General features: G+C 44.9%; 1 protein-coding gene across 1 annotated transcript in view; it reads right to left on the bottom strand.

Annotated features, from left to right (window-relative positions):
* The window catches only part of ST6GALNAC5 (ST6 N-acetylgalactosaminide alpha-2,6-sialyltransferase 5), an 87,814-nt gene extending 74,378 nt beyond the window's left edge, over positions 1–13,436 (bottom strand). The window contains exons 1-2 of the mRNA XM_065409836.1: positions 13,422–13,436; positions 12,183–12,401 (exon numbers count right to left, since the gene is read on the bottom strand). Coding sequence (XP_065265908.1) covers positions 12,183–12,401; positions 13,422–13,436 — 234 coding nt within the window. The remainder of the gene's footprint in view (positions 1–12,182; positions 12,402–13,421) is intronic.
* Positions 13,437–20,285: the final 6,849 nt, after the last annotated feature.

Genomic DNA, 20,285 nt, shown 5'->3' with positions numbered 1-20,285 from the left:
CCCACTGGGTCATCCACTGGCTGGGCATCAGGCACACAGCAGCAGCCACTCCAGGCCCCAACCCTCTTCATCAATGCCATGCCTGCCCACAATGCTACAAGTTGCAGGAACCTGAGCTGCTTTGTGCTGCTGCAGAAGTGCAAAGCAGACACAGGTGAGGTCAATAATCTGGATCTAATTTTTTTTTACAAACTGTGGCTATTTGGGTGTTTGTACAGATTGAAAGAAAAGAGGTATTTAAATCTAATTAGGGGTTAATTATGCATGTGAATATGTATGTTTCCTAATAGTATTTAACATATTTCTTAGCAGGCCTCGATTAGATGGATTGAAAGGCTACTACCAAAACGTCTATTGTTTTTGGGGGGACTTTGTGAACTGAGACTTACATGTTGTTGTCAACCTTTTAAAAGGATTTTACGTAGTAAGAACACCATAAGGTGTATCGCAAACTTCAGCAAAGGAAGTGACATGTCAATACGTAGAGTAATAACCTAGCTATACTGACAATACTCGGCCAGAATTTCAAACTTGGGTGTTTAAAGGAAGACACCTAAAAAGCTGTTTTAGACACAAATGTGCAGATGTAGGTGTCTAAATCAGGATGTCAATGTCTCTAACAGTGATTTAAATACCTAAATTCTGATCTAGATGCCTATCTTTAGGCATTCAGCTTTGAAAATGTGGCCATCAATGCCATTTGTCAGTCTCAATCGATTAGGTAGATAGATCCGTTAGGTGTTACAGAAATGCAAAAGTTAGACAGACGGTATTTTACGTAAGTCTATCAAACATCTGACACACTGTTCTCATTACCAAGATTTGTTTAATACGACTACTCCGAGCCAAGTAACATTTGTAATATGTAATATGTAAAATCCTAGCTAACTGAATAATGTATTGCTGCACGGTATGCATGCTGCATGGAGCTAGAGCACTGCATCACGTTCTCCTACCGCTACATACATGGAACTCCCAGTGGCATGGAGGAGGAAGAGCCTTACTGACACTCTTTCAGGCTGACACTGGGTCAGACTGCAAGACCCTTACTCATATCTGGCAGTACCCTACTCCACAATCAGTCCCATTGACTTCAATGGGACTTCGTAGTCAATGTCTACGATTCAATGTAACTAAGGTTACAACAAACTGGCCCACTATTTGTATTAGTTGCAAAGTACACATTACAGTGTTGAAAGGCAAAACTGGACAGTCCCATTCAAAGGCAGAGCAAGTGAGGCAATATCAGAAAGAATGTGCGTATGGATGGGGAACTAGCAGAGCAGGGAGTTATTACATGTTTTTAATTTTTAAAACGTATTTTGGATCATTATCAATTAAAAAATGACGAACAAAATGATCTGAACACTGGAAGAGGGATTTTTCCTAAGAAGGATCCCAACAAATAGCCGAGCACAAGCAGATGAATTGAGAAAAGAGTGGCAGTTTTAATTCAGCATTTCCCTGCCAGTTACCGTCACACCACTGACTCTCTTTTGAGTTTTTATTTTCCTATTTTAGAGACAACCAATATGCCGACGCAGCTGGAACCAACCCTTTTACAGCAGCCTTAGGAATAAAATGGACAGCAATATTTAAAAGTACAGGTGTAATTGTTATAATCTCTGAGGGTGAGTTCAGCCAAATGTGGATGGCTCACACAAGGACCCCCTGTGCCCCTTAAACTCTGCAGTGGAGCTCAGATGAGAAGTCCTAGGTTCTATGGCTGCACCACGTGCCTATGATCCTCTGTGTTATGTGGAATGGGTATGGCCCGGAATAGGGCTGCTGCAGGATGGGAACAGGTCATGAGATCTGTGCTTACGTATAATAAGCGGCCCAAAGCCCTCACCTAAGGAGTGTGGAGGGGCTTTGGTGACTACCACAGTCTATGACCACAGTGGGCTGGAGAAGTGCGTTCTGTGCCTCTATAGTCTTCTTATGTTTTTGTGCAGGGTTAGAGGGCAAATTTCATCATTACGGAATAGGTGTCTGTCCATAGAGAATGTAATGCAAGGAAAAGAAAACACAAGTTCAGAAGAGTAATGAGCCTGTGTGTAACCCATGTCACTGTAGAGGAGGCATATCCCGGAGCCTCCAAACCAGAAGGAAAGGTTTTATCACTATGTGGGGAGAAACACATTCTTGGTGATGAACGCAGTCCCAGAAGGACCTGGTCCTTTAATTCCTGATTATTTCTCAGTGGACAGTTTCCCAAGAAGAGCAGTTTCCCTTAAGCTTCCTGTATGCTGTGCCCGAAGTGTATGTACATGTTTGCACAGACCTTCACTGCTGAATTTTTCTTTTCCTTAGAGAAAACTACTGGGACGGATGCTCTGCTGACTATTACTATAACTGTTCTCTCTACTCCTGACCTCCCACAGCTGAGGGCAAAACATATTCTACATTAACTTTGGCTAATAATATGAACTTTATAGAATATTTTGTTCTTGAGTATTAAAGCCATGGCAATATCTAAGGATGCTAATAATGTACTAAACTACAAACATGATATTATTTGGTATGACACTGTGAAGTGCTGGCAAAGCAAAACATCAAATACTGGAATTAAAAAGGAAAGCCAATTCAGAGTTCAGAGACTACTAATTGAGAGTCATTATCCTTTGAATATTCCACACTATTTCTTATCAAAGTATCTCTTCTGTGATGCTATTTTTGACTATAACTGCAATGGTATTTTAAAGGGGCACATGTAAGTATAAATCATGGGGTTTTTTTTAGAAATTTCTAACCCGTGTTATTAACAACACTCTAGATTATTAAAACTGAAATTAACCTATGCCGCTTGTTTACCATTTATGCCGTGGATTTACCCTTTACAGTCCCCTTTTCTTAAACAGTGATGCTACAACTCCTGGTTCTTATGCACTAGCACAATACTGTTGTGTTTGGGTTCAAAACACACCAGTGGAATGTTTAAGTTTACTAATTATATATAATTGATTTGCATCTCACTTATAAAATAATTTAATTTTGTCCTACATTATAACTGACAAATGTTTCTTTGAGAATCCAATATTTATGAAAAAACAACGAGGAGTACTTATGGCACCTTAGAGACTAACAAATTTATTTGGGCATACAAGGACTCCTCATTGTTTTTGCTGATACAGACTAACACGGCTACCACTCTGAAACCTGTCAATATTTATGATTGTACTTAATACACACATACCTAAAACATAGAATGCACTTCTCTTATGCATTTAGGGGCAAACCCTCTCCTCCAGAGTACACTCTAAGCAGTAGCAGGTTCCCCATCCCAGCTCCACCTTCACCCCTCCCATCCCCTGTGCTAACATGTAGGTTTTCTCGACAGAACGGAACTCCACAATGCACATATCCTCTGTGTGGCCCCTACCCCACCATTAGCACCAAGGAACTCCACCAGTTCTGCTGCAAGGAGGCTCTGAGGGCATGAGGCAAGGGTAAGATTGCCTGTAGGGTTTTATGGAGGTCAGGGGAGAATCTGGCTCTTATCTACAATTAAATTACACAGGCATTTGGAAATTTTCAAAAGTGAGAATTTGAGAACCGTTAGTAGGAGTCTCTGAATTTAAAGTATCTGCTTTTCTAGCTGACAGGAAGCTTCACTAATTAACCTGGTCTTAAAGCACTTAGTGTTAACTGTTAGAACAAAATAGCCCTGACTAATGGAGACACATTACTTAGGGATGAGGTGAGACACTATGATGTTTAATCTCACCTTGAAAGTGACCTTTGGGCTGTCACGTCAGTTTATATCAGCACCAAAGCTCTGCTGATTTGATCATAATTGCATTAATTAGAACTGAAATTAATACACTGAATTCCTTACTATCAATGCCACCTCTGCATCAAGAGCACGGCGCACTGTGCTGTACTGAGCAATGCAGGTTGGATTAATGTAGAAGGTCAGTAACAAAAGGAAAGCTCCGCCTGTAATCAGATGTTCTACAGATTTATAGACATCCCTGTAAGTTCTGACGTCCGATTTCCACTTAAGCTCCAGTACAGGTTAAAGGGGAAAACTTAAAGTGCCTTATGGAAAGTCATCAAGCAGAGGTGGGCAAACATTACAGTTTCCTTCACGGCAAGTCTCCTTTGGCTCAGCCTTGCTACTACTGTAGTCAATAGAAGCAGAATTGGGTCTGTTAAGAGGACAGTTTGCCTCTGTTGAAAGACATGAAATAGCCTAAAATGCCCACAAGTAAAACTCAACATGTGAGAACTGTACAACATGGCAAATTTAAAAGGATATCCAATATAATAGTTCAGTACAGTGCATGCTACAGATACATATAAGAAGACTGAAACTAATGATGAAAAACAAAGCATTTTGTGAACCTTCTGGGGGTGTGTGTGTGTGTGTGATGCTATGATTTATTAATATATGATTATCTTAATATTCCCAGTGGAGAGATATTTACTGTAGCTTCACTGTTCACAAGTCAGAGTGAGGGTCATAACTAGGATCAATGGAGAAACCACAGAAAAAAATGGATCCTGCATTTTTAGAGTCCTCCTATGAGTTCTGCGATTTTCCACAAAGCCTGTAAAGAAAAAGAACTTTCTCCCTTAATCTGTTGTAAAGAAGGGATCAGTGCACTATGGCACATTTCATGGCTGTCACATAATACACATGAAATGTGACATTTTGAAAGTGTGAGAAAAAGCCTAAATACTTTTACAGCTTTTCAAACCAAAAAGCACTGCAATGTGCAAATTAACCACTGTTAGCTGAATTAGCCTGAGTTAGCTCTGTCTCAATCTGACCACCTCTCCCATTGTTCATAACCGTACTGAAATCAATCTGCAGGACTAAAAAAAAATATCTCCAAAGTAGTTTCGTGTTGTTTGGGTTTCTATGAAAGAACATGTTAAAAACACTGAACATGTGGATGAGTTCAGTGCAAAGAGATGAGTTTAATAAAAACTAGTTTTAGTTGTTAAAATTCTTCAAATATATAAAATCCATCAAGCAAAAAAAAGTGAATGAAGCTACACACACATTTCTGAGTTCTGATGACATCCAAACTACTTGGGGACAGATCCTCAGATGCTGTAAATTGTCATAGCTTCATTGACTTCACTGAAGCTATGACAATTTTCTCCAGTTTAGGATCTGCCTTTGATATTTATGATCACAGTAACCAGGGATGTTATCAGAATCCCATTATTTGTGTGTGTGTTAGTACAAGCTTTTACACCAGGGATGGGCAAACTATGGCCCGCGGGAACAGCGAACCGCAGCCAATGGGAGCTTCAGGGGAGGTACTCGCAGGTGAGGGCAGAGCGCAGGGCCCCTGCCCCCCTCTCTCCCCAGGGGCCGCAGGGACGTGTTGCTGGCCACTTCTGGGAGCAGCGCAGGGCCAGAGCATGCAGGGAGCCTGCCTTAGCCCCACTGCGTGCCGCTGACACCCCGGAACCTGCACCCTGAACCCCTCCTACACCCACCTCCTGCCCTGAGCCCCCTGCCACACCCCTCCTGCACCCCAACCCCCTGCCCTGAGCCCCCTGCCACACCCCACACCCCTCCTGCATCCCAAGCCCCTGCCCTGAGCCCCCTGCTGCACCCCGCACCCCTCCTGCTCCCCAACCCTCTGCCCTGAGCCCCCAATCCCCTGCCCTGAGCCCCCTACCACACCCTGCACCCCTCCTGCACCCCAACCTACTGCCCTGAGCCCCCAACCCCCTGCCCTGAGCTCCCTGCCACACCCCACACCCCTCCTGCATCCCAACCCCCTGCCCTGAGCCCCCTGCTGCACCCCGCACCCCTCCTGCTCCCCAACCCTCTGCCCTGAGCCCCCAATCCTCTGCCCTGAGCCCCCTACCACACCCCGCACCCCTCCTACACCCCAACCCACTGCTCTGAGCCCCCAACCCCCTGCCCTGAGTTCCCTGCCACACCCCACACCCCTCCTGCATCCCAACCCGCTGCCCTGAGCCCCCAACCCCCTGCCCTGAGCCCCTTCCCGCACCCCTTCCTGCACCCCAACCCCCTGCCCTGAGCCCCCCCGCACTCCACACCCCCTTCTGCACCCCAACCCCCTGCCCTGAGCCCCCCGCTCTCTGTACCCCCTCCTGCACTGAGCCCCCTCGTACACTCCAAACCTCTCCTGCACCCCAACCCCTTGCTCTGAGCCCCTTCCTGCACCCCGCACTCTCTCCTGTACCCCAACACCCTGCCCCAGCCCTACATTCATGGCCCTTCATACAATTTCCCCAACCAGATCTGGCCCTCGGGCCAAAAAGTTTGCCCACCCCTGTTTTACACATTGCATGGTGTGAGTTTATGTATAACAACTTCATACCTTAGGTGCATAATGAAATAAGAGACCAGAGACCAAGGGCACGTCTTCACTACCCGCCGGATCGGCGGGTAGCAATCGGTCTATCGGGGATCGACTTACCGCGTCTAGTGAAGACGCGATAAAATCGATCCCTGATGGCTCTACCGTCGACTCCGGAAATCCACCGCGGCAAGAGGCGGTAGCGGAGTCGACGGCGGCGCGGCAGCGGTCGACTTGCCACCGTCCTCACAGCCAGGTAAGTCGACCTAAAATACGCCACTTCAGCTACGCTATTCACGTAGCTGAAGTTGCGTATCTTAGGTCGACCCCCCGCTGTAGTGTAGACCTAGTTTCTTCAGCTACACTAGATACTCAGGCTTATCAGGTAGCTACATTTCTTTAAATGGGTTTCTGCTTTGATAAAAATGTTCTGCTAACGTATTTTATCAATTAACTAAATTCCTGGCCTGTGTAATTATACCGCATATCCATAGTCAGTATCTCCATCAGCCAGATTCCACCTTAGATAACTCTTATTTTAAGGTCTTGCATCTGAAGAAGTGAGGTTCTTACCCACGAAAGCTTATGCTCCCAATACTTCTGTTAGTCTCAAAGGTGCCACAGGACCCTCTGTTGCTTTTTACAGATTCAGAGTAACACGGCTACCCCTCTGATACTCTTATTTTATGAAGACTTATACTTCACACAGCTAACTGCGCTGCATTCCCCCTCTCTATCTTTTACTTTCTATTGCCAAATTCTGCTGTCCACACATTCAAGCAAAACTACCAATAAAGTCAATGGAAAGTTTGCTCAATTAAGGACAACACAAATCTGACCCTGTATTTTTAAGTCAAAACCGTAAATGCATAACATGCTGAGCTGTCTGATACATAATCAGCAACAGTAATGTGTACAGTACTTTGAGAGATTACAGATGGTAACAGTGCCAAGCCAGAACTGCTGGCTGTGTGCAAAGGTGCCTGCAATCTGGAATACAGCGAAAGGTACCATTTTCTATCTCTGTTGCATGCTCTGTAATGCAAATTGAATGTTATCACTTACTGCACACAGAAGCTGCTAAAAACTTTAAACAAGGATAATCAAAATGCAATGAACCAGTATTATGATTTGCTAAGATGAGAAAAATAGAGATCACTGCTGGTGGCACAAAAGCAACAAAATATAAACACAAGATAGTCAGCATCCAATTAATTATAACACTTTCAAACAGCTCCAAATGTAAGCCTGGTAAAACACATTTCTCTACTATGTGTATATATTTTTTCACCCAATTAAATCTTTTCCAAGTCTTGTTAAAATCAAACACTGTATCCAATTGTACTCTTTCTTCTCCCTCAAAGTTTGATGGAAACATTAAAGACTTTTTCCATTTTTTTAATCTATTAACTGTATTAGTGTTTAATAACTATATGTGCTATATGTATAGACTAATTCCACTATCTCAAAACACAGGGGCAGTGCCATGAAAAGAAGCCAGAACCCCTCTCTCATACATAAATACATACTGCTGAGATTTACGTCACAACAAACTCTCCCCTGACAAGGTTATTCCAGAATAAAGTCTCCCCCTGGTGGATCTGTTACATCATAATGGCGCCATCAAGATAATGCCTCCATTCCTCAGTGGAACTTGTACCGGGAGAGGACTTCATTCATGTTGCTAGTAACATGCCTCGAAAGTCTCCACTACAGCTCAACTTCAATGTTTGATCCCCCTCTCACCAGGAGCAACTCTCCTTGATCTCCTCAGGAGCAACTAACTACTCTGTTCCAAAATGCTGTATGATTTTGTGATATAACAAAATGGAATAGACTGAACCCTCAGACTCATTTTCCTTATCCCCATAGTTTTCCAGATAAGAATGGTTAATGTCATGACGCTATGAGCCATTCACCCCAAACATGTCAAAGTTGTTGCCTGTTTAGGTGGACTGAGTAAAGAAGAAAGCAGAATAATTTTTTCCATGTAGGAGTAAAGTACCAGCACTAAGGTCTGAGAGATTATGGAGCTATAAGACTATTTGCAGAATGACTGTTCTTCAAACACTTGATTAACTGTACTACTCTCTGATCTGTTTAATTATATATATAAATATCATTGTGATCCATGTAAATTAGTGGGTTGGTCATCAAGTTCTCTGAGTGCTTCAACAAAGGCCTAAGAACTCATACATTTTGTTTGCAAGGTTGGTCTTGTTATGGTACTTTTTGGGGGGGGAGGGGGAATGCAAAATCTTTGGTGGTCTGAAATTTTTTCCAATTACATCTGTGGCAGGACTCTCACATGTTATTGGTAGTAACCACTGTTGAGTCAATACTGGGTAAAAAGCTTTTTAACTATCCAGAGTCATGTTCTCATGTTCACTTCAGAATAATCGGATGGTTAAATACTTATTTCTTGCAAGATTTAGAATACTGCTAGCCTTTCTGTTTTCATAAATTCTGTCCTACTCACATGCAGTAATTGTTCATAAAACATTAGCACTGCCATTTATTGCTAACATTGTGATCATCATTTTGATAAACTAACAAAAAGTTACATCCCCTATCTGATGACTAGGCAGGTAGAGAGTCTGCTTCTATGGCAATCAATATGAAAATTCCTGTCGACTACAGAAGTCATGAAAGGTGCTGCTTTGATAGTCTGTGAGACCAGTGTCCTCTCTTTAGTCATGGAACAAGTACAGCACAGACAGAAGCAGTGAAAGCTTCTCCAGGCTGGCCTGCCAATGTGCCGCAGTCTTGCTGTGAAGTAAGAGCTTCTAGGAGTAGCAAGGTGGTTGCTATTTGCCTCAGTCTTTGACCTCTCAGCAGCAGCTATCAACAAACAGTGATTTTGTGCCACTCCTGATAGTTTTTATAATGTAAACACCTGGCTACTAGGAACTAAAGGGAGATGTCCCACTCATTTCAGTCATCAGGTGGCAATGATTTTCAACCACTGTTGGGCTGAGATGCTAAAGGTGAAATGCTGAGAACCAGATCCAGATCCATCCAGCCTTTTTCACTATTTTTAAGAGCTCAGTTCAACAAAAAATATTATACAGCTTCTAAAGTGCAAAAGGCTGCTGAAGCTAAGAACATTGGCTGTGATGCAGAATAAAGGTAAAATGCATGAAAACAACGACTAATAAGAAAAAAGTTTCAAATCTCACTAGGTGCTGAGAGACTCATGCAAAGCATTCTTCAACAGTAACTAGGAAATTAGATATGTTAGCCATATTCTCAGAAGCTGTGTGGCCATCATGTCTGAGTGGACCTGGAACTACTATTCTGACTGTATATGAAATGAAAGAAGAATGTAGTAGGTAATCTGAGCATAGTAGGTGATAATTGAAATGTAGGGTATGTTTATGCTGCAATTGGAGGCAGGGGCGGCTCTATGTATTTTGCCGCCCCAAGCATGTCAGTGAAGCAGCCTTCGGCAGCATGCCTGCGGGAGGTCCGCCAGTCCCACGCCTTCAGCGTACCCGCCGCTGAATTGCCGCCGAAGCCGCGGGACCAGCGGACCTCCCGCAGGCATGCCACCGAAGGCTGCCTCACTGCCGCCCTCATGGCGACTGGCAGGCCGTCCCCCGCGGCTTGGTGCCCCAGACACGTGCTTGGTGCTCTGGTGCCGCCCCTGATTGGAGGTGTGACTGAAGCTCAGATAGGCATACCTGACTAACTTTAACCTAGCTAGCACAAGACCAATGCAGAGATGGTGGCAGGGGTTTAAATACAGGCAAGCAATATGAGTACGTACCCAGGGTTCCAGGCAGGCTCCTACATCCCATGCTGATGCTTCTACCACCACATCTTTACTGCTATTTGTAGCTGTGTTAGCTAGCTTGAAGCTAGTGCAGGTATGCCTACCTAAGCTGCAACCACACCTTCGACTGCAGTGTAGACATTCCCTACGTGATACTTTGCTCAACAAGGCCCAATGCCTTGATTTTCTGGCAAATATTCTCCTCAAGCATAAGGTGATTTACTTCGGTAGTAAACTAGTACTGGCCCACTACTGCCAGTAGCCATACATACTGTAGCCTGTGACATTTTAGTACTGTGAATAATTGTTAAATTTTATCCCTGAAGGGAAATGCCACTACAACCACAAAATACAACCTTTATAAGTGCCAATATATTTCTTTTGTATATTTCTTCTCCAGAATCTAGATACCATGTAAGAGAGCCCTGATTCCACTAGAGTCCATCCACCTCCCTGCCCTGCCCTGCCCTCTGTGAGGGACTCCAGGATCCACCCACACCAAACAACAGGCACTAAGGTCTGTCCTACGTGAGGGACAGCCAAGATTGCACAGCACTGGTGATGGATACCAGAATCTGTCCACCCTTAGGCAAAGGATACGGAAGTCTGAGATCCCAGGTGCAAGTGTTACCAGTCAGCCCACTCTGGGGTTTTGAGCACCACAGTCGGCGGAACTTGAGGGAAGGGATACGACAGTTTACCCAGAATGGCTGAAGAGCACCAGTGTTTGTTCACCTGAGATCAAAGGGCAGCAATGTACATAATCAGAGAGATGCACCACAGTCAGCATGCCTCCAAGATGAAGACCGTGGTCGACAACTTCACTCCTCTGGCACAATGGACCTTTCTACAATAAAGGTGAAGCTCATCTATGCTTTCTTGGGGGCCAGTCCAAGGCTGTGGCATGAACTCTTACAAGAACTAAGGACCATTGCAAGCCGCACCACCTTCCACTCTAAGTCAAGGCCCAGTTCTTTGACCTTGCCATCTCTAACATAAACATATAGCAAGGGGTATGTATATTATTTTTTAAAAATCCAAAATAAAACACTGGTCGGGGAGAGGAAAGAACAAACACATAACAGATGTGCAGCCACACTGCTTTCTGCACTATTGGAAGCAAGGCCGGCTCTAGGCACCAGCAAAACAAGCTGGTGCTTGGGGCGGCACATTTTTAGGGGCGGCATGGCCGGCGCCAGAATGCCGCCCCTAAAAATGTGCCCCGGCCGCCCTAGCTCACCTCTGCTGCCGCTCGCGCGCCACTACTCGCCCTCCCTCCCAGGCTCTCAAACCTGGGAGGGAGGGGGAGATCCCGAGCGGCCGCGGCGCGCGAAACAGCTGTTTCACGCGCCGCGGCCACTCGGAGTCTCCCCCTCCCTCCCAGGTTTGAGAGCCTGGGAGGGAGGGGGAGACTCCGAGTGGCTGCGGCGCGGGCGCCGTTTCTCCCCCTCCCTCCCAGGCTTGACAGCCTGGGGGGAGGAGGCAGGGAAGGGGCGGAGTTGAGGCGGGGCCAGGGGTGGGGTAATTAAAAAACGGGGGGGGGGCAAAATTGTTTTTACTTTGGGCAGCAAAAATCCTAGAGCCGGCCTTGATTGGAAGGTGCTCGGATACTACAGTAATGAGTGCAGAATACAAACGAGAGCAGAGAAGAGTAGAATAGGGTGACAGGCATCAGTCCAGAAACAATGAAAACACTGGTGTACCACCACAAATAAATGGCTAAGGGTACCTGTCATTGCCCACCCCCCACATACACATAGAACAAGCAGAAAACAAAAATGACATTCCTGCCACCAGGAGTCACAGCCCTGCCTCCCATTAAGCAAAGGGTACTAGAGTCACACCAGGGCAAGGGGTGCAGGAGTCACAGCTACCCCATGGGCAAGGAGTACCACGGCCCCAGCCCCAGCCCTCTCCAAGGGGAATGGTGCCAAATTACATGTCTGAGCCAATCATTCAGGACCTGCCAAAGCTTCTGCTGGGTCTCTGAGAACAGGCCCTGAGCTGGGAGGAACCATGTGGGAGGCACCCATAGATCCCCAGGGGCATTGCACCTGCATGGGGTGCTCCATCCCCCCTGCCCTTGTGTCCAGGCCGGGGTCCCGTCGCCTCACCTTGTGGTCCAGGACACTGATGTAGCCCTCTAGGAGCCCAGCCCCCACAGGGAGCCTCTGGCGCTGCTGCTCGGTCTCCGGCTTCCCACTGGCCGCCACCGCCACCTGCTGCTGCTGCTGGCTCGGCTCTTTCTGGCCCCCGCCGCCGATGCTGCTGTACATGAGCAACAAGCTGGTGCACATGGTGGTGAGCACTAAACACCCCGCCAGCCCATGGCGCTGCAAAGGGGACAAAGAGACACTGAGCCCCCCTGCCAACAGCAAAGAGCAGGGCCAGGGGCACAGACCCACGGACAGAGGGATGGGGCTGATCCTAACGGGGGAGGGCGCAGTTCCCCCCAGGGTGGGAGAAGACTGGACATGCTGGAGGGAGGCGAGCGGAGGGGGATGGTTCAAATCCTGAGCAGGGGAGACCGGCTGAAGTCTGGGTCTCCTGCTCTGCACACACACACACACACACACACACACCCCATGCAGCGCGACCTATTTGCCCTCCTCTCTTCCTGTCATCACATTACAGGTGGCTACACCTCGCCAGGGGCAGCGGCCAAGGTGGGGCTCCCAGTTTGTTTCACTTTCGGGGCAGTGTCGCGGGCGGGCGGGCGCAGCAGCTCGGGTTAGGTGTCTATTTTGGCAGCAATCGCCGCGCCTTTCCCTTTGCAGCTCCTGCAAGTTTGACACCAATTAAGACCAGGCAAAAGTGCGGCTAGAGAACTCCAATAATCCCCCCCTTCTCCCTCCGCCACCTCCCTCTCTTCTCCACCCCTTCATCTCTCATTCCTTTCTTCTTCTTTTCCTTCCGCCTCTGCCCTTCCCCTCTTTCCCTGTCCCCTTCTCCTTCCTTCCCTTTCCCAGGCTTCCCCTTCTCCCTCCGCTCTTCCCCATGCAGTCATTCCCCTTTAGCCATTCCATCCGTGCATTTTAATGACTGTTAGGAATTGTTGCACTAGCCAAGTTACAGCCAGACTCATCCTTTAAGCCGATCTGTTTTCTACACGCTCTGAACAATAACCCTGCACATGAATAAAAGAAAAGCAGGTGGAAAGTTCTCCTCCGCCTCCGTTTTGTTCCCGTTAGTAAAATATAACAAAAGAGAAGATACCAGCCCTGGAAAGGCTGGAGCATATGTCTGATGCCCTGGCCAGCCCCGCTCCACTACCCTCGTCCTCTTCCCCACCCGGGCTGCTTTCGTTTGGTCCCCGGGTGACCTGGGATAATTAGGTCCAACAATTGACTTACCATCAGGGTCTTCATGTTGTGCACCTCTTTGTACCGAATCCTCAGGCTTGCGCATCTGGGGCCACTTTTCCCTCTAGGGTTTCCATTGTGAGGAAGCCAGTGACATGTTTTTGCTGTGGATCAGGCTGGAGAGAGAGAGAGAGACGCCCGAGCCGAGCTGGGGCTGTTGGGGAAAGAACTGCTGTGGCAGAGATTAGAGACAGAATTAAAACTGGACTGGACCCTCTTAGTCTCTCAGTGATCTACACAACTGCCGCCTGCCACTGTCTGCTGGGTCCTAAACTACTCCGGGTCCTTCCTCGTCTCCAACACAGAGGCAGTTTCAGGATAAGTAGAAGTTAAAGGAAGACATAAGTTAGGTCGTATTATTCCTCAGAAAGAAACCTCATCTCAGCACACACAGCAGCCACTTTCCCCTCTTCTGAAACAGAACAGCAGAGAGGGATAGAAACACACTCTACAATTCTACAGTCTTCTGCACAATGTCATATTTAATCAGTGGGTGGGATTCTGATCAACATAAATGAAACGCTTTCAAAATACAACAGCATTATATCCCTGCAGGCTGAGGCTAGCTTTGCCTTTTTTTAAATCCTGCTTTTAACACCAAGACACAATCTTCAATTTACCTTATTTCCATTTTGCCTAGAGGAAGATTCAACACTCTCTAAGCATTAACTGGGTTTTCTGAGCCTTGTGGTTTTGAGGCAACAATTTTTCATCTAAATAATTTTCATTTTCTCTTTGCAAATATTTTAACACCCTCTATTTCTAGTATAGTATTAACTAAACTTTTAGAGTCTCCTGCTTCCTTATTATCTAACAACCCTTCATAATAAGTTTTAAAAAATTTAAACACACGCTGTTCTCACTAGTAAGTGGAGCTGTAGTTTCTTGTACTCTTGCTCCTAATGCCATCTTTCTGGTTGCTGGAAATAAAAGTCGTTCTATTCTCATTTTATAAGCAGTCCTCTGGTGTCCTTTACTGTTTCCTTCTTTGATTTTGCCATATTAATGATGCATAGTTCAATTGTGAAAACTTTAATAACGCAACTTAAATTACATGAATTTCTTGCTCTAGGAATTCCATATTTATCTATGCGCCCCTTCAAAACAACCCATTTTCAGGTTGGTTTCTTATGAAGTTATTAAAATGACAGTATAGCATTTTGAAAAAAATTATATCTCAATTATGAACATATTTCTCTTGAAATTATTCATCAAAAATAATAGTTCTAATATATGATTTCACATCTAACCTATACCAATATAACATTAAAGTCTACATTAAGGAGAAAATGCTCATCAGGCTAACTCAACCATGTTCACAATAATATCTTTCTCAAGGCTGAAATTGTCACTGAAATCCATTTTTCATCTTTACTAATTCATTGGTAGACTAACAGTGGAACAAATGTCATCTCTAGCTATGGCACAGCATTCAGCATTTAATTCTTTTTAAGAAAGTAGAAATTATTAGCAGAAACAAAAATGTATGCTACATCAGTAGAGATGGCAGTAAACATGCTTTGTCATTTCAAAGAAGATTGCTGGCATTGCAAGTATACTTGCTATTTATTCCATTTGTGGTTTAGGTTAGAATAGTACCAGTTGTTAAGACAGGAGCAGCAGTATAAGAATAATCTTATCAGGTCTTGGTAATTCTTTATTATGTGGTTGCACTTGACACTCAAATTAGTGAAACAAAGGGCCAACTTGATGAATCATTGAAAGCAAATTATCTGCGGCTCTCCAAGGCTTCCTGCAAAAAACTACAAAAGGCAGCTCATGCATTTTACAGTGCTGTTTCTCAACCATCAGCAAGCAGGTTGCTGGTAACTGACAAAGCTCCCCTAATATATTTTGCCATGCCCAACTGAAGCATCTTATTTATGATGATTTAGGTTCATGGCTGTATGTTAGACATCTGTGACACAGTATGCTGACCAAATTCATTAAACTTATAGTTTGGGATAGTAGCTGGGCTGGTAGCTGAATATATTGATAGAGTAGCCAGGCTAAATTTTCTAATTTAATGCTGAGTTGGCCTTGAATATTGTCCAGTTTTCTGATTCTTAGATATTTAATTAGATTGCCATCCTGGTCATAAACACTAATCTTGGCAGTCAAATGAGCAGCGACACAAATAGTGAAGTGTAAAGTAAATTCTGCAGTAGTTTTTATGTGTAAGCATGGTTTGTCCAGGGAAAATTATAAATCAACTGGAAAACTGCCCAGATACTTAATTTAATTTTAAGTTTCCATAAATTAATCATTTTAGCTTTGTGGGTTTTTATATTTAAGAGCATGTATTTGTGTCTACATAAATGCATAGATATATAGTTATATGCACACACACATTAAATTTAATAATTAGGCTAGCAAGAAGTAGAAGAATATGGGCTGAGTTCATAAACACTTAATCAACTTGGAATAAAACATTTTAAAGTTCATCTGACTCGCCTGATTCAATAGCAAGTGAATCATCTGGTCATAATTTCTTTTTTAAATGAAAGGGATACTGAAATGGATTTCTGATTATTCTGAATTCTGCCACAGTCCCCTGTTTACACCAAGCATTACAGGAACTGTGTTTTATCAATCAACAATTTTGTTTGCTGCTTTCAGAGGGCATGTTTCACCGTGGTCTAGGTCAGTAATGCTCAGTCTGAAGTGCTAGACCAGTGTCACACATACCTCTTGTCATCACCCTGCACGTGTCTCTTTCTATGAGTTTCTATTTCTGTACTTATATGACCCCCATCACTATGAGATCAAGGGGTTAATGTAGATTGAAACAGAAGAGGGTGCTCTCCCCACACTACAAAAAGAGGGAGGGTAAATGCTGCTCAGTCGGGCCTGGGAGAGGAAGGGGATCTTCCCCCACCCACCACCACACACACCCTCTTTACTTTAAACCTTGGTATTATCTGTGGGCTGAGTTAGAAGTTGCATGATGTCCTGACCTGCATGTAGTGGTTACAGGCAAGGCAGAAAAGGAAAATGGCACATGAAAACAGACAGACTGAGAAACACGTGTAGGTAGCAGTGATTCAGACAAGCAAACTTCTAAAAACCAATAACAGTCTTGGAAATGCCAGAGATCTCTCACTGATAGCTAAAGAAACTCTGCTCGTATTGTAACCTTTACTTAGCTTTTTAGATGAGTGCATTAACTATTGCCTATAAATTTGTTACACAGCAAATGCCACATTATGGCTGCCCTGGGGTGGGTGCTGTTGAGGGAGAACCTCTTTTCCTTCCCCCCCCCCAAGAGCACCCCAGTAGGAGACATCCAAAATGCTAATGTTCACACATGCACCCTGAGTGCAAGTTGGGGGGTTGACAATGGCTAGCATTGCTGCTGGTGCCCAAAAGGATGCCTCATGGACTGAGGCCATGACATTGCCAGTATGCACACTGCCTAGTATCTGGAGGCCAGCACTGGCAAGGGCAGCTGCTACTCCCATTGTGTAGGTATAGCAAATGCCACTTCTGATCATGCAGCTCCTCCATCCCTCTCACAATACCCTGGAGGCATTCTGTCTGTGTCTGCCCTCTGTAAGGAGAATGCCTCCAAGCCATTGCCACACAGCTGCTCCAGCTGCTCACATGTGCCTCAATCTCATCAAAGCCAGAACCTAGCCTTAAATCTTTAATTATTTTGTGGCTCTCTGTGATATTCTTTTGATGCTAGTGTGGGTCTTTTGCTGTAAAAGAGTGAGTGTTATGATGAAGTAGTAATTCTGCTTGCTGTGCGCCCAGTTTAAGGGGCAGTAAGAAAATAAAGTTCTTGTTTGTCTAGCATCATGTGCAAAGGAGAGAAAGGGAATGAGAGAGGGAGAGAATACATCATCAGTGGGAAAGCTCTAGGTGAGTTCTGCAGGTCATCCAAAATGAATGCTGAAAACACCTTTATACCACACCATCATGCATTCTGTAAGTGCCATGTATTCTACAGAAAAATAAGTCACAAAAATGATTTAGATACAAAACCAGTCCCAATAGTTTTTAAAAATTGTATCTTTATGCCCCTAAAGCCAGGTGCCTTAGTCTTAAAGTCCCATATGGTGCTGAGAATAAGAGAAAATTTTTTGCTCAACATGCAAAATACCTTTAAAAATTACCTAAAATTGTGTTTTATTTAAAGTTTCATATTTTGAGCACTTCCAGGGCTAGAAGCAAATTATGTGGTTCTATGAAAGCTGGGATTTTTCCCTCTACAGGGATAAAATCCTGGCCCCATTGAAGTCAATGGTAAAACTCCCATTCACTTCATTAAGGGCAGGATTTCACCCCAAGATTGTAAAACTTCTATTTCTAGTTATGCAGGCTCTTGAGATACAATGTTTTAAAGAGCGTGTCACTGGTGCAGGACAGAATATTGCCAGTGTGATTTTGGGGGATGATTGGGAATTCCACATTTCAGGGGGAAGAAGAAAATCTTTTTCTGATGAGCTGATTAAACATTATGGCTGTATGAAGGTGTTCTGAGTGTTGGAAGTTGGTGGGAGAAGTGGATTAATGAGCACGGGGTAGTCAAAGCTGCATGATAAATGTAATCCATCACATTGATATCACCTCCCATATGTTTTATTATGTATGTATATATTAGTTTTTAACATTTTTTTCCCCATAGAGAAAAAGAGCCTGGTGAAACCAGTTTTGCATTGCAAACACTACCAATGGAAAATACTCAACAGCCAACATGGTAATGAGCTCATGCTATAGATTTTTCAAACTGCCCAGTGAGTCATGAAATGCTTTTCAAAACTGGAGATGTGCATCAAGGATTGGTCAAAACAACAACAACAAAAGATAGAAACAATATTATGGATCAGTCAATACTATCTCCCTTTTATGAAATCGGGCTGCCTTTGAACTTCTGACAGAAGCAAACAGTGACAGATGCATACAAAAATGAAATATTGCATGGAAATAGAAGTGCATATGAAAACAAGGGGAAAATACTGAGGTAAGATCTGCTGAGTCTGCTGTTTTATTCATATCTATTTCTTGGTTCTCTCCCCAATCTGGGAAGCTTAAATAAAGGTAATGGATATTTCAGAACCAATCTTTCTAGCACTACAAAAGGTACTTACTAGTCATAAGGCCATATATGAAATACTGTGCTTAGTTCTGATCACCTTTGAGAAAAAAATTAAAAATGTAGAAATAGACAAGGCTCAAAGCAGGATGAACAAAAAATGATACAGGAACATGACATAGCTTCAAGTATACGTCTGTTAGTCTATAAGGTGCCACAGGACTCTTTGTCGCTTATGACCAGGGCCAGCTCTAGGTTTTTTGCCACCCCAAGCAAAAAATTTTTTGGCTGCCCCCCACCCTAGCCTTGGGCTCCCCCACACAGACCCCTGCCTCCCCAGCCCTGGCCCCCCCCCCCACCAGTGCTGACTCCGCCCGCTCCCCCCTCACCTCCAGCCGGTCCAGCGCTGGCAGGGTTGGGGTAAGCAGCGGGCATCCCGGGCCGTGCCTCAGCCCAGGGTCCCTCCAGCCAGGGCTCCTGCCTTCAGGACCGGCCGGGACCCGGGAGGGCAGAGCTGGGGGACTGCCCCAGCAGGGGACTGAGGAGCTGGAGCAGGGTAGCCCCAGAGGGAGCAGAGCCCTGGAGAGCGGGACGCAGGCCCCGCACGGCAGCGCCCTGGGCACCGGTCCCCACTATGGCCCTGCTGCTGCTGCTGCTCCTGGTCACCCTGCCGCAGTCCCTGGGTGGCTCGGGCCGCTTCGCCCAGCCCCGGCTGCAGCGCTGGGGGGCGGCCGCCCTGCGGCACCTGCAGGCAGCTCCGTGCGCCCCACGCGGTGGTCCCCAGCCCGAGTGTCCCACGCTTGGAGCCCGCTTCACCCAGTCACAAGGTGCGGGTGCTGCTCCCCAACATGAACCACAGCGGTCCCAGGGCGCCCCCCGCGCACTACTGCTGGCATGGCTGGCTCTAGGCTTTTGCCACCCTAAGCAAAAAAAAAAAAAAAAAACCGATGGCTGGAATGCTGCCCCTGAAAATGTGCTGCCCCAAGCACGTGCTTGGTTTGCTGGTGCCTAGAGCCGGCCCTGCTTATGACATAGCTTATACATGTAAATTGTTAGAGGTTGATATTCTTCTTATATTCTTTAGACATGACGAAATTAAGAGGCGAAATCACTGAGGTACAGTACACAGTACCAGCTTTGACAGAGAATAGACACTCCAAGGCCTAGACACTCCAAGGTCTTTTTGAGCTACTGTCTGCTACAAAAGCAAGAGAAGGAAGAAATACATAATTTTCTATACACAGCACAAATTTTAACATATGGAATAAAGTAATTGGGGGAATTAGTTTAATTACTAGAGTTTTGTAAGAGATTGGATAAATGTTTACTGAATATTGTGGGTGTGCTTTTTGATCTAATACAGAAGTTGCAATATCAATAAGATTTTTAGCCTTCTTCCGGTAGATTGTAACATCCAATGTTTGTATATTTTGTCTTCCTTTGCTTAGAACCAGTGCACAGAACTCTCTGTACCAGTATGAAGGCTAAGCATTAAGCTGGGAGGAAATATTAAACTTTTTTTAATAGTTAAAAAAATAAGATGCCCTAATGAATAACCAGGAATCAAGCATTAATAAAGAATGCAAAAGGACTTATCATGGTCTGGTTTTCAGTGCATCATGTATTATTAGACAGTCAGCTTGGAACCCTCCTGCTGTTACTTACAAAAACACAATCGGTACTTATGGTGACAGGCTGAACAACAACTATGACAAGTGGATCTGTTACTATGAAATTGAAACAGGGACATGTCAGTGAATCGACAGAAGTCCTTGAATTTTGGATTTCTCTGTCTTGTGTTTTGGCAGAAAACTAGT

Source organism: Emys orbicularis, chromosome 8 (assembly GCF_028017835.1).
Source record: "Emys orbicularis isolate rEmyOrb1 chromosome 8, rEmyOrb1.hap1, whole genome shotgun sequence".
Taxonomy (NCBI): domain Eukaryota; kingdom Metazoa; phylum Chordata; order Testudines; family Emydidae; genus Emys; species Emys orbicularis.
Note: the sequence above shows the minus strand (reverse complement) of the source record. Positions and strands in the feature narration are given on the sequence as shown.